The following is a 12,206-nucleotide window of genomic DNA, read 5'->3' as shown; positions in this document are numbered from 1 at the left end:
TAGAAGAACTGATTAGAAACAGCAGTGGCAGTGCCAGGGTAACGTCACTGCCAAAGTCCTCCCAGATGTAAATAAAACCAAGCTATGTATGTGTATAGATTTTTTTGTGGATTGAAAGCCAATATGCTGGGCTTTGTGTGCTCGGGATTATTGATAGATATGGAGGACAGTGCTCTTGGTTAGCCCTAGGGCTATAATCATGTAAAAGCGATAACCGATTGACGTGGTCAGTGGAGGAAAGTTTTGTTGCCAACTGAGGGATAAAGGATTTGTTGGTTATATTTTATCTTACAAATATTTTTACAATTATAACAAAGTAGTCTCTGAATAACCTTACAAATATTTATAATATTACATTTTACAAAGCAACCCGTATCGTAGAATGTCAGAAACAGTCTAGTTTCCAACAATTCAGTTTATTTTCATCTTTCCACATAGCATACACGTTTTGAGAATTGCTCAAAAAAAAATAAAAAATAATATTAACTATATATATTAAGAAAAAAAAAACAAACACCATGCCAAACTTTAATGGAGCTATAATAGTCCATACTCTTCAGTTGATCAACTCGCCGGCTACACTGCGAGAAATTGTGGTGACCATTGCCAAGCATACGCAACTGCCGCAGGACGAACTGAAGATGCCAGTGAAGCAGACCGTTGAAATGGGTCATCGTTTGGGATTTCTACAGAAATTAAATGGTAAGTTATAGAGACAAAATAATATAAAAGGTCAGAAGTTATAGCAAACGATCATAGGTCGCTATTATCTGGCCCCAATGACCTTCCAGACCCTTAATAAAGAAGTCCAGGCTCTGACGTTAGAGGAAGAGGTCAAGAAACCCAAGCCGTCCAAGGCCGAGAAGAAGGCCAAGGCAACTGTAGTGGAGAACAAGCCTAGCAAGAAATCGGTCAAGAAGCTGGAAGAATCCAAAAGTCAAGTCAGTGAGACCGAGAGACCCACCGCAGTCTCTCCACGTTTCAAGAACGTAGTTAGGGGAATTCCCCCGTTGGGTTTGTCGCCCGCCATGACCCCCAGGTCAAAGCGTTTCCAGTAGCTATAGAATATCGTATAAGACCTTTGCTACGATTTCTGTGATTTTCAGCTAAGAGCTTTAAGCCAAGCTAGTATCTCTAAAAATTTACTGTTTTGTTGTCCAGGAAGTGCCTTATTTTACCAACAATTCTTTTTTTTTAACCAAAATAAATAGTTAAAATTAACAGTCAAATCTGAAAAATATATATTTTTTAAAATTGTTTAAAAAAATTCTATTAAATTTAATTGATTAAATTAGAAAATTTCCTTTTGGAGGGAAAATACCATTTCTTTGTGTCCTCTAATTCCCTTTGCCTTTGAGAAATGATGGCTCATTTACGCAAGTTGACAAATGTCTCAATTAGCAAAGGACCCAGGACGAATCTTCTAAGGCCATGGCGGGAGGGAGGGAAGGCGGGGATCTCTGAATGTCGCCCGACAATGTCGCGACGCTTCCTTTTCAATTTGAAAACCAAATGAAGCGTCGTCTCCGCCAAGTGGCAATTTGGTTTGTGCATTGACCATATGGTTGGGCCACCCACTTCAAGAAGATGCCCCACGCAACCACGTCACACAGCCACCCACCAATATTGTCACCTTCTCCATAGCTCCTGGATTTTGAAGCACCAACCTAAAAGCTTTGTTACTAATTTTTCAAATTAAAAAAATTACTCAAGATTAGAAAAGAAGATTCTTAAAAATATCCTTAAAAAAAGTCCAAACTTATCTATTTTTTTCATTGTTTTTTTATGAATTATAGTATGAAATCCTTATAAAAATCCTTAAAAAACACCCTTACATTATTATATATTTTTAAAATATAATAAAACACATCAAAAGTAAAGATCCTTTGAAAACATAACCCTTATCAACACCCTCATTAAAAAAAACCTTAAAATTCGCCAAAATTTCTTTCAGTTTCTCTTTGACCTTTGCGGTGACGTCGCAGCGCCAACCGGCTTCAGTAGCCAGAAACAAGAGAGAGAGAGCCCCCATGCAACGTAAACAGAGAAAGAGAAAGCACAACCAAAGCATCGAAAGAGAGTTGGGGGCCGAAAGGCGGCGAGAGCATGAAAAGCGAGGTGAACTGAAACCGGGTATGGTGAAAAACGATTGCCCGCCGAAGAGTGCAACAAATGTTTGAGCGAAAACTTCGGGGCCCAACTAGGTAAATGTTAGGCCATACGGCGAGTGGGTGGCGTGTGGGTGGTTGGGTGGCTGTCAGAGGGCAGAGGGCAAAAGCCGTCATAGTGGCAGTGGGGTGGTAGGGTTGTAGCTTGGTTTGAGGTTTGTTAGCGTGGGCAGTAGCGAGTGAAGTTATTTCTTGGCCTTTTTTTTCGGCATACTGGCATACATAGCAGAGAGGATTATGTATGTGTGGGTGTGTGTGTAAGTGTGCGCCCGAATGTATGCTTTTTATTAGGGTAGGTCAAAGTGGCATATTTAAACAAAAAGTATTTTATAAAAAAAAGACATAAATATACCTAGATCTCTTTTTCTGTTTTTTTTTAATAATTATAAAATATAGTATAATATATTAAAATTTTTTGAGCCACCCTAGCCCAAACGGTATCCTTTAAAAGGGAGGTATCTTGTTGGAGATGCGCGCGTGGCCAGACAATGAAATGTCAAATCCTGCTTATTTTTTTCCCTCCATCTCTACATGCATACATATACCATGGTATGTATATGTGTGTGTGTGATTTTTGTTCAGCTTTTTGGCATATGGTGGCTTAGACCTCGCCGCTGGGATGGCAGAAGTTTTCATGGGAAAAAAGCTGTGTTTGGATCTCTTTGATTCGAGGTTTTCTCGTTAAATATTTTGCAACATCGCATCGCATTTCCATGATTAGCAGATAAACATATGGCGGAAAAACATGGGGGCCCACTACGGCTTTGATTGAGCTTTCCAAGCCAAGTGTGGGGGCGGTAGAAAATGTTTGTTTAGGATGCAACAGCTGTTCCGGAAAAAGTTGGCAAAAATATTGCCACAAGCTTGCTATAAAATAAATGGGAAAAATCTAGGAAAATGTAAAAACAAAGACTTCTACTAATTTTACATAAAACAGAGTTTCTATTTTGTAACCCTTTTCCAGTTTTTTAATGATCTAACTTTTATCTTTACATTCGCCTCCTTATAGAAGACCCATTATTCAATTAACTCTAATGAACCAAATTATAATTGCAAATAAATTATCTCATTTAAGACGCAAAACATTTCGCACTTGTGCCTTTAAGCCATCCAGCTTTGAAAACCACCCAAAAAACGGCGTCAAGGCCAATTAGGAAAACTTTCGCAGACATCTCCTCCTAACTACCAAAAATAGGGAGAAACTGGAGACCGAAACTGAGGAGCAAATAACGCCCATGGGTCCACAGAGCATATGGCAAAGTAAAAAAAAAGCTTACCAAAGTCGACCAAACTTGATTAAAAATGCATAAATGCAATTAAAGGCAAATGGAAATCGAACGAAACTCGCAAAAGCTTCAAGCGAAAATGTCTTTGAAAAGAAATACACAGAAAAAAAAATATTTAGAATTATTAAGATAAATAATAAATATAAATTAAAGAAAAACATAGAATAGAAAAGGAATAAAGTGCATATTTTTTCCAGTGTTGGGCAACAAACAAAATAATAAAACACTAAAAAAAAAATATAAATAATTATAATTATAAATATAATAATTTTTGGTATAAAAGGTAATATAAATAAAAGAAAAATATAAAATAATAATTTCTTTAAAATTTTTATACATTTTTTATTATAATTCACAATGGTTTAAGCATTATAAGGTTGAAAAATCCAAGACCTCTTATTAAATATGAAATATACATATTTTTTAAATCAAAAACATAGATTAAAAAAAAAACCTTAAACAAGTCTTTCAAATATTTTAAAATAATTTTTTTTTAAACCTAGCTTTTTCCAGTGTTGGACAACAAACCAAATACTAAGAGACATAAAGACGCAGACGTGCAGTTGGCCAGGGGCAGCAGGTGAGGGGGTCGCGGGTCTATCAGGTGAACAAGGTGGTGGATGGCAGGGGTGGTCATTCAAAAGGCGCGACAAGTGTCGGCTGAGCTTTGCTTGGCGCGTGGCGGCGTCGGCGGCGGCGAGCAGCAAAGAGAGCAGCCCAACGGAAAAGCGCGAAGCCAAATCCAAAAGCAAAGCCACAAAAAAAAAAAAAAAAGAGCGAAATACTAAAATCCAAAGGCAGTCAAAGAAGAAGCCCTGACCATGCAGTTGCGTCAATGGGTGCGAAGGAGAGGAGGATGGGGACACCCCCCCAAAAAAGGGGGAGGAATGAGCCCAATAGAGAGTAAGGCGCAGACAAAGAGAGAGCGATAGAGAGAGAGAGAGGGAAAGGCACTGGTTGAGTTGGTTTTGCTGACTGCACTTGTTTTTGCCATTATTATTGTTGCTTGCAACGTTTTGCTGCCACTTGGTTGCAAAGAAAAACAACAACAAAAAATAGGCAAACAAAAAAAAAAAAAACAAAAACAAACACACACACACCAACTACAGTTAGCCGCTGCATAACTGTGCTTCAAAGTATATGTTTTGGTTTGTTTGTGTGTGTGTGTGAGTGTCTTTGGTAAGCTAACATATTGCAAGCATTTTTTAATACTTTTTGGCTAAAAAACTTAAACAAAACCTATAAATATTTAACAGTTTTAGTAACTTAACGGTTTTATTGCAGAATACTACCATTATTTCGCGAAAAATCAGCCAACATATGCTAGCACGCACACATTGAAAACTTACTTTTTTCTTTTGCCCTTTGTTTTTTATTTACTTTTTTTTTTAGCTTTTTCTTTTAATTTTTGATTATATTATTTTATTATGTTTGCTGCACTCACTAACACAAACACACTGACAAGAGACACCCACGACACGAACCAAAATTTCGGGTTTTTTGTTATTGTTTTGATTTTTCCTGCTTTGATTTTTCCTCTTCTTTCTACGAAAATGCGTAACAAGTTTTCCAACTCGTGTGTTGGCTGGGGGAAATTCGCAATAAATGTAACGATGGACAACAAAAAAACGACACAGCGGGAAAATAGGGTTTTACTTAATAATGTTTTTTCTTTTCACAAAAAACGATTTTTTTTAGATGCGAAGCGATTCTTCGATGCGACCGCGCGCGCTGCAAAAAACAGAGTAAGAATTTTCCGTAGAATATCGCGGACTTTCACTGCTTTCTCCGCTCTCGGATCCGCTATCCCGTTCCGTTGCGAATTATAACAGAGAGGAGAGTGAGTCAAAACTTGAGTGAACGGTAAAACATAAGCATGGTCCTCTCTTCGAGACTCTCTGTCTGCGTGGGCGTAGCGTCAGCGTTGGCGTCGACGTCGGCTACGGTTAACAGAAAGTTTAGCTATGTTTTGTGGCTATGTTAGGTCGTTTTGGTTCTGGTCTTGGCTAAAATAAGGATAATTGAGATCAGTTTTATTTTAGTAAAATCTTTTTGTAATGGATTTTTTTGTAAGCAATATTTTTGTAATGGCTTTGATTTTAAGGATTTCATGTTATAAATATTTTAGACTTTTTTTTCAGTGCCTGTATGTAAGGCAATGTAAAGCCATACCTCTGCCGGTTTCTCTGTTTTTAAAATTGCGTAGGAGAGCCATAACTACGCAAGAGAGAAAGCGGTGGGAATGAGTTGGCGGATTCTGAGTGCTTTCGATACCAAGCAACCTGTGTAATGGCAGTGGGTGGCCTAAAAAGGCTCAAAAAAAGCTTTCGGATGAGGTGTTGTTTTGGAGTCGCCGGTAGAAGTGCCGAATCCAACAGCTGTTCAGGAAATTCCAAGAAATAAATAAAAAAAAATCCGTTAAAAAGAATTTAAATTAATCCTTAGGAATATATTTAATTGCTTAGGTTTCACAATCAATCACCATCAATATTTCATTCATAGCCCAAAAATTATTTTTGGAAATTTAGAAATAGCTTTAATAAATATTTATAAATTAATTTACATATATAAATTACTATAAACTATAAATTTTAAATAAATATTTTCACAATTACTTAGTACTTCACCTGCCAAGCAATTCCTAATTCCAATTCCTAAACTTCAATAAAAGCTTTAGCCAAGTACCAAACCATTCTGTTAAGCCTGTAACAGCCTGTTCAGTTCAAAATCTACTATTTGATGAATGAAATGAAAATTTATTAGATGCTTATAGTTATCCTTGTACAAAATTGTACTCAATTTTGGTTAATTCGTTAATTTCCAACTTTACAGAATTTCTTGGTGGTTTTTCGGAGTTTCAGCCACCATTCAAAGTCGTTCTTGATGAACTGGGGCTTGGCCGCCTTTTCACGTTGCTGCACATACTTGTCCCGATCTCGCACCCATATCCTGGCATACTCCCAACCAAGCAGATAGGACATACTAACGGGAACGCACTATCAAAATTAATTTTTAATAAATATATTATAGTTTAGTTAGTTTTTAGTCATACATCCTGTTCGTATGAAGGCAAAAAGCTTGCCGCCCGGGCCCGGTCTCCTGCCTCTGTTGTTAGATTATCCTTCGGCAGGCAGAGCTGAGCTCGGGACCATTCTTTGGTCTGTTTGTTCATATCGGATAGGATCTACCGTTCTTTTAATTTTATTTCACTAAGAATTTGGTATAATTGGGTCCAAAATGTTAGTAAATAATGTAAGTTTTCGACATGATTTTAAAAACTCAAAACGATAATAAATACTAGTATTTTATTGAAAAGGAAAGGCATTCTATGGCCAAGAAAGGGAAAGGTTTGGGAATAAAATACAGGTTTTATAATCTTATATCTTTTGATTTTATCTAAGGAATATCTATCTACCTATCTATAAAAATGGGCTTTTCTAGATTTCTCGATTTTTTAGTCTCTCAACTATCCATCTTTTCTAGAAAACTGATCCTTTCTAAAGGACTTTTATTGAAAAAAAAGAGCTATTTCCTCTAAAAACCATTATATTATATAAAATGTACAATTTTCGAGGACCTTCAGAATGGTCAACCCATGTCCTTACACCCTGAAACTTCTAAAAAAAAAGGAAAACCTCCTATAACAAACTTGGTATAAATTCTCCACCCGAAGGACAAACACAGAAGAAATGTTTTGAAGGCGTTTCCTTTTCTACCAATAACAACAACAACAACAATTTCAATATAAAAACTGGAACCAGAAAGGACTACCAGGACTAAGAGACAAAAAGGCAAAGAAGTATAACAAACTTTAAGTCAATACACCTACAGAAAATACAATAAAAATAAAAAAAAAGGGAGGGGGTGGGGGTAAAAATAAAACAAAATTAAATAGAATAGAAAAAAACCAAGAATAAGAAGAAGAATGAGTAAGAAGCAGCACAAGTAAAACAAAACACGGCGACAGGCCAACAATTTGAGGTGGGCGGTCGTCCTGGGGCGGGGGGTGGTAATAGGAGTGGGAGTGGCACTGGATGGTTTCCCATGGTTTGGGGAGACTTCTTGCTCCAGGAGGGCGGTTCTGCGGTGGTTAGGAAGGGGAGTACGGTGGCCAAACGTAAATCAAACAAAAATAAACAACAACAAAATGAAATAAAACAAAGCAAAACAAATAGAATAAACAAAACTAGGCAAAAGTAGCAGACGACGACGACGTCGAATTTAACAACGATGGTGCAAACAAGGACCAAGCCAAACAAACAAGTGCACCAAAAATAATTCATCAATACGGTAGATTTTCAAATACCCTTACTTGAGAAATGAAAACCTATTTAAAAATAATATAAATATAGTAATTAAAATTTCTTTAGCACAAAATTTAAATATTTTTAAACTGGCGCCAAAAAAAACTGTATTGGAAAACGCCCAAAGTTACGGATAATTTAGTAAGGTTCCAAACCAAGCTCAGAAAACTCTCTCCCGATCGGCAGTCGCCTTCAACTCCTTCCTTGGCTCGGGTTGTTTATTTTTTTCTTGTGTTTGTTTAAGTGTTTTAATCAAGATTGTGTTATAATATTGATTTATATAGTTGTAAATATTAATAAACTAAGTATTTTGAATGGAAAAAGTCAATAAAAGTGATCGCAGCCGACTAGACGCCGGCATTTTTTGTGTGTGTTTGTGTCGGTGTGTGTAATGGCGCGTCATTTGACGAAAAGAAAATGCGAATTTCTTTAATTTTCCAACCTTAAATCAGTGTAAAATGTTATTAAATATATTAATTATATCTATAACTAAAAATTTTGACTATTTTCGTTGGTATTTTTAAAGTTAATTTGAGAAAAAGGAGCTCCTTTAGCATTTTAAAATGTGCGTGTGTGTGTTGGTGTCCAGAGAAGCCCGAAGGGACATCTATTCAAAGTACCGTTACCGATGGTCATACCCTACACTTAATGAAATGGCATGTAAGTTTAATAGTTTATTTTACCGAAATAATTTCATGTTATTATTAATATCTCTTTAAACTAAAAATTCCAACTTTTTTTGAATTTTGGTTCAACAATAAATGTTAAAAATTTAAATATGTTAAAACAATTTGTAATCCTTAATTTCCTAATCCTAAGTATTCATTTCATTATCCTAATATTTTATTAAAGTATGTTTAAGAGTATAAATATTCGGATTCGACCTACCCACCTGCTTTGCTGTCTTGTTTCTACACAGTTGCAGTGTTGTTAAGTTAATTCTATTGCATTTTAGTATTAAAATTAGAAGTCTTAAATTTTAAATTTTAAAATTAGGTTATAACTTTTATTTATTAAAATTTTTATTTTTGTAAATATTTAAAGAAGTCTTAAATAACAAAATGCAAATATTAAAACCCACCATTTGAGGCATTTTTTCAAACCTCTCATAGTCAGAAATAAATTAAATAAATAAAATCACTTTTCTAAGTGTATTTTCAAACAAAATAATATTTTCTCCAATGTTATATTAAACGAATTTGAAAAAAAAACAAAAACAAAACAAAGGAAAGAAAAAGAATAAAAAAAGTGGTGGATGGGGGGGCCAGGGTAAACGAAGGAAGCCAAAGTAAGATGGCAACAAAAACAAAAACAACAACCGTCAACCAAGACAAATACAAAACAAGGCAACTCTCCAACTTCTAACGATGATGATAATGATGTTAATTCTAATGATCATGATGATGAAACAAACGAAGCATTTTCCTGTTTTCTAAAACAAACATTTGCAAATGTTCTCAACAAACTTTTTATTTGGCCGAAAGAAAAAGGGAAGGCAGAAACACCAGACAACAGTAGTAGAGGGTGGTGGGGGGTGGTGGTAGGAGACGAAGAAATGGCAGTTCGAGGGTTGGAGGGTGGGGTGGTTTGGGTTTGGGGAGTTTCAAGCAAACAAAACACACAATTACAGTTACAGTTGTGTTTGTCTCTTCGTTGCTGTGCGCACTGCAAACAAAACTTCCTATTTTCCAACCCAACCACCTACATACCACCCCTACCGCCCATCCCCTTTGGGGCCATGACCATTTTAGCCATCTCTGTCTAACACTTGCACTATTTCCTCTTGGCCTCTCAGTCTGGCCCGTGTTGTTGCGACTGCTCACGTGCAATTGTATGCGTAAATAAGCATTTTACTAAAGAAAACAAACGGTTCCTAGTCCAGGCTGATACCCTGTAATTAAAGAGTAAGGGTGTATTAGTTTTATAAGTGTTTAAATTAAATTTAAATTAATAAATGAAAAAATTTAATAAATAAATATTAAATTATTAAAAATAATAAAAAAAAGGATTTATTTTATTATAGGGTATCATTAGTTATGTAACTAAAAATTTGATTGTTTCTTACTTGGATTTTAGTTGTATTTGTTTATTCCAAAGCCCTAGAGAATAGGGTGGGGTGGGGTTTAGGTTAAGAGGGGTAGTGAGAGGCAGGGTGGTCCTTGGTTAGGTGACTGTCACGAATGCTGCAATAACAACAATAGCAATAACAATAACAACCAACCCCACCACCACCGCCCTCTTGTCATTCTTCTTCTTATTTAGCTTCTTCTTTGTTGTTGTTGTTATTGTTGTTGTTTCAGTGCTCATTAGTCGCATTCGCATTGGCTCCTTGTTTTGTGTGTTTGCCCTCCCCTGTGTGTCTGTGTGTTTGTGTGTGTTTGCTTTTGTTTGTTTTAAAATTTTATTGTATTTCATTCAGTTGTTGGCTGGTTTCGTTCGTTGTTGTTGGCCTTGCTGACTTCGTTTACATTTAACCCCCCAATTCCCCCAGGGGACCCCCCATTTGTCCACCTAACCACCCATTCAACCTCTCCTTCCTCTTCCGTTTTTGGGATATATTTTCATCGGCCATTGTTTCAAGCAGACATTTCTCATTCTAATCAGAGACTGACATCATTATACTACTACTGTGAGAGTATTGGGGATTTAATATTTAAGATATTTAATATTTTTAATATTTAATATTTCCAAGGTACTGTGAGAGTATTGGGGCTTAATATTCAAGATTCTTAATATTTTTAATATTTAATATTTCCAAAACACTTGCATTCCAAACATTTAGTTGCCATTTCTAAAGCCACATTCCTAACTTTTATTACCCAAAACATGTGCTCCCCAATTACTAAATAGAGTTACTAGTTTAGAAACTACTAGCAGGTACAAGTCATGCTTTATTTTTTTGTTTGGTTGCTTTTGAATTACATTTCAAGGCTTTCAAGACAAAAGCCATGAAAATGTGCAACGAAATATTCGACATATTCCAGATAATCAACAACTATGGCAACATATACTTAAAAAAAAAACAAATAAAAAATAAAAATAAAAGAAACTCAAAAGGCAAGCTACATAAGTAGTCATATTTTGGCCAACCACCCACAAAAATGATCACGTGTTACCAACGTTGGTTGGCCAACAAAAAAATGCTTAATTAATTAATTTTTTTATTTATATTTTGTTTTTCTGCATTCTCTTGTTTTTTTTTATGTATTTTTTTTATTCTTACAGAGCTGCGTTGGCATTTTGTGTTGCCGCTGCGGGAGTGTTTATATGTCATTGTTATTGTTAACAGCTGTACTTTTGCAAATTTACAGCAGAAAAAGCACCTTAAAAAAAACAAAACGTATAAAATAAAAAATTAAACAACAACGAATAAAAACAAAACAACCAACAACAGAAACAGAAACAGCAGAAAACAATTTTTGCTGAATGCACACGAAAAATCAACGGTAGAGAGTTCAAACCAAAAATAAGTGAGGCTCCACCGAATGCACTGCAAGAAAACTATTTTCTCAAAATTCTATTTTAAAATTTTTAGTTGTTATTTAATAAATATTGTTTATGTATAAACTTCTACAAGGTCTTCAATTTATACTGTTAAATTTTCACGTCTAACCCTTTCAAGTTTAATACCTTTTTTCTGGAAATCGCAATTTCTCAAAAACTACTCCAACGATTTTGATAAAATTAATTACAGATGTTGGAGATACAATAAACTATTAATTAATGAAAGTCTATGCCCTCTAAAAATTAAAAAAAACATAAAAAAACCTAATAATGCTCGAAAATTGTAGTCTATTTTCTTTTTTTTCCAAAAAAACCTTTGCTTAAAATGCCATTTTAATAAAAACTTCGAAGTATTAACCTTTTTTAAAACTAGAAAAATTATTTAAAATATCCAGGTATATTTTTTTTAACCGTAAACCTTATAAAACTAATTAAGAACCTATAAAAACTTCTAAAAGATAAAACATTAATCAAATACATTCAATTTATATTTTAATATTAATTCCTATAAATTCATTTTGAGTAATATGGCTATAAAAATAGACAACATTTTTCTCAGTTTACAAAATTGCAGCGGGAGTTCTATGGTCATGTTTTTGTTGCTATTTCTGCTCGCTGCTTCTTGTTATTGTTGCTAGCCGTATGCCCCAAAAAAAACAATAACAACATGCGGGACTGAAGAGACTGAAAGAGAGGTAGAGCAAGATAGAGAGAGAGTGGAGCACTGAAATAAGCAGAAGAACAAGAGTAAAGAATTGCAACAACAACCAGCTGAGTCTGGGTTAGTAAATAAATGCGACAAGCGTATTTTTTCCGTTCAGCAAAACAATGTCAACACGACGAAAACATTTCAACCGAAAATTATAAAAAACTACCAAAAAAAAAAAGACCATGCAACCCACCCGCACTAGAACAAGAAAACAATGCAATACAATATATTTTTT

General features: G+C 35.0%; 2 protein-coding genes across 2 annotated transcripts; one reads left to right on the top strand and one right to left on the bottom strand.

The window, feature by feature from the left end:
- The first annotated feature begins 389 nt into the window (after window positions 1–389).
- LOC108130899 (uncharacterized) lies at window positions 390–1,238 on the top strand. Its single transcript, XM_017249571.3, has 2 exons — window positions 390–702; window positions 760–1,238. Exons 1-2 carry the CDS (start codon window positions 519–521, stop codon window positions 1,056–1,058), a joined length of 483 nt encoding a protein of 160 aa, XP_017105060.2. The 5' UTR covers window positions 390–518; the 3' UTR covers window positions 1,059–1,238.
- Window positions 1,239–6,189: 4,951 nt separating this feature from the next.
- Window positions 6,190–6,768, bottom strand: LOC108130901 (uncharacterized). The gene is made up of 2 exons (XM_017249572.3): window positions 6,507–6,768; window positions 6,190–6,450 (listed from the first exon to the last, which is right to left on the bottom strand). Exons 1-2 carry the CDS (start codon window positions 6,624–6,626, stop codon window positions 6,268–6,270), a joined length of 303 nt encoding a protein of 100 aa, XP_017105061.1. The 5' UTR covers window positions 6,627–6,768; the 3' UTR covers window positions 6,190–6,267.
- Between the last annotated feature and the right edge of the window lie 5,438 nt (window positions 6,769–12,206).

The sequence above is a fragment of the Drosophila bipectinata genome, chromosome 2L (genome assembly GCF_030179905.1).
Source record: "Drosophila bipectinata strain 14024-0381.07 chromosome 2L, DbipHiC1v2, whole genome shotgun sequence".
In the NCBI taxonomy this organism is placed as follows: Eukaryota; Metazoa; Arthropoda; class Insecta; order Diptera; family Drosophilidae; genus Drosophila; species Drosophila bipectinata.
Note: the sequence above shows the minus strand (reverse complement) of the source record. Positions and strands in the feature narration are given on the sequence as shown.

Coding starts and splice junctions, on each gene's coding strand:
- LOC108130899 (XM_017249571.3), top strand. CDS start 519: ATGCCAAACTTTAATGGAGCTATAATAGTCCATACTCTTCAGTTGATC. Junction 703..759: donor ATTTCTACAGAAATTAAATG/GTAAGTTATAGA, acceptor AAACGATCATAG/GTCGCTATTATCTGGCCCCA.
- LOC108130901 (XM_017249572.3), bottom strand. CDS start 6,626: ATGAACAAACAGACCAAAGAATGGTCCCGAGCTCAGCTCTGCCTGCCG. Junction 6,451..6,506: donor TGCCTTCATACGAACAGGAT/GTATGACTAAAA, acceptor TAATTTTGATAG/TGCGTTCCCGTTAGTATGTC.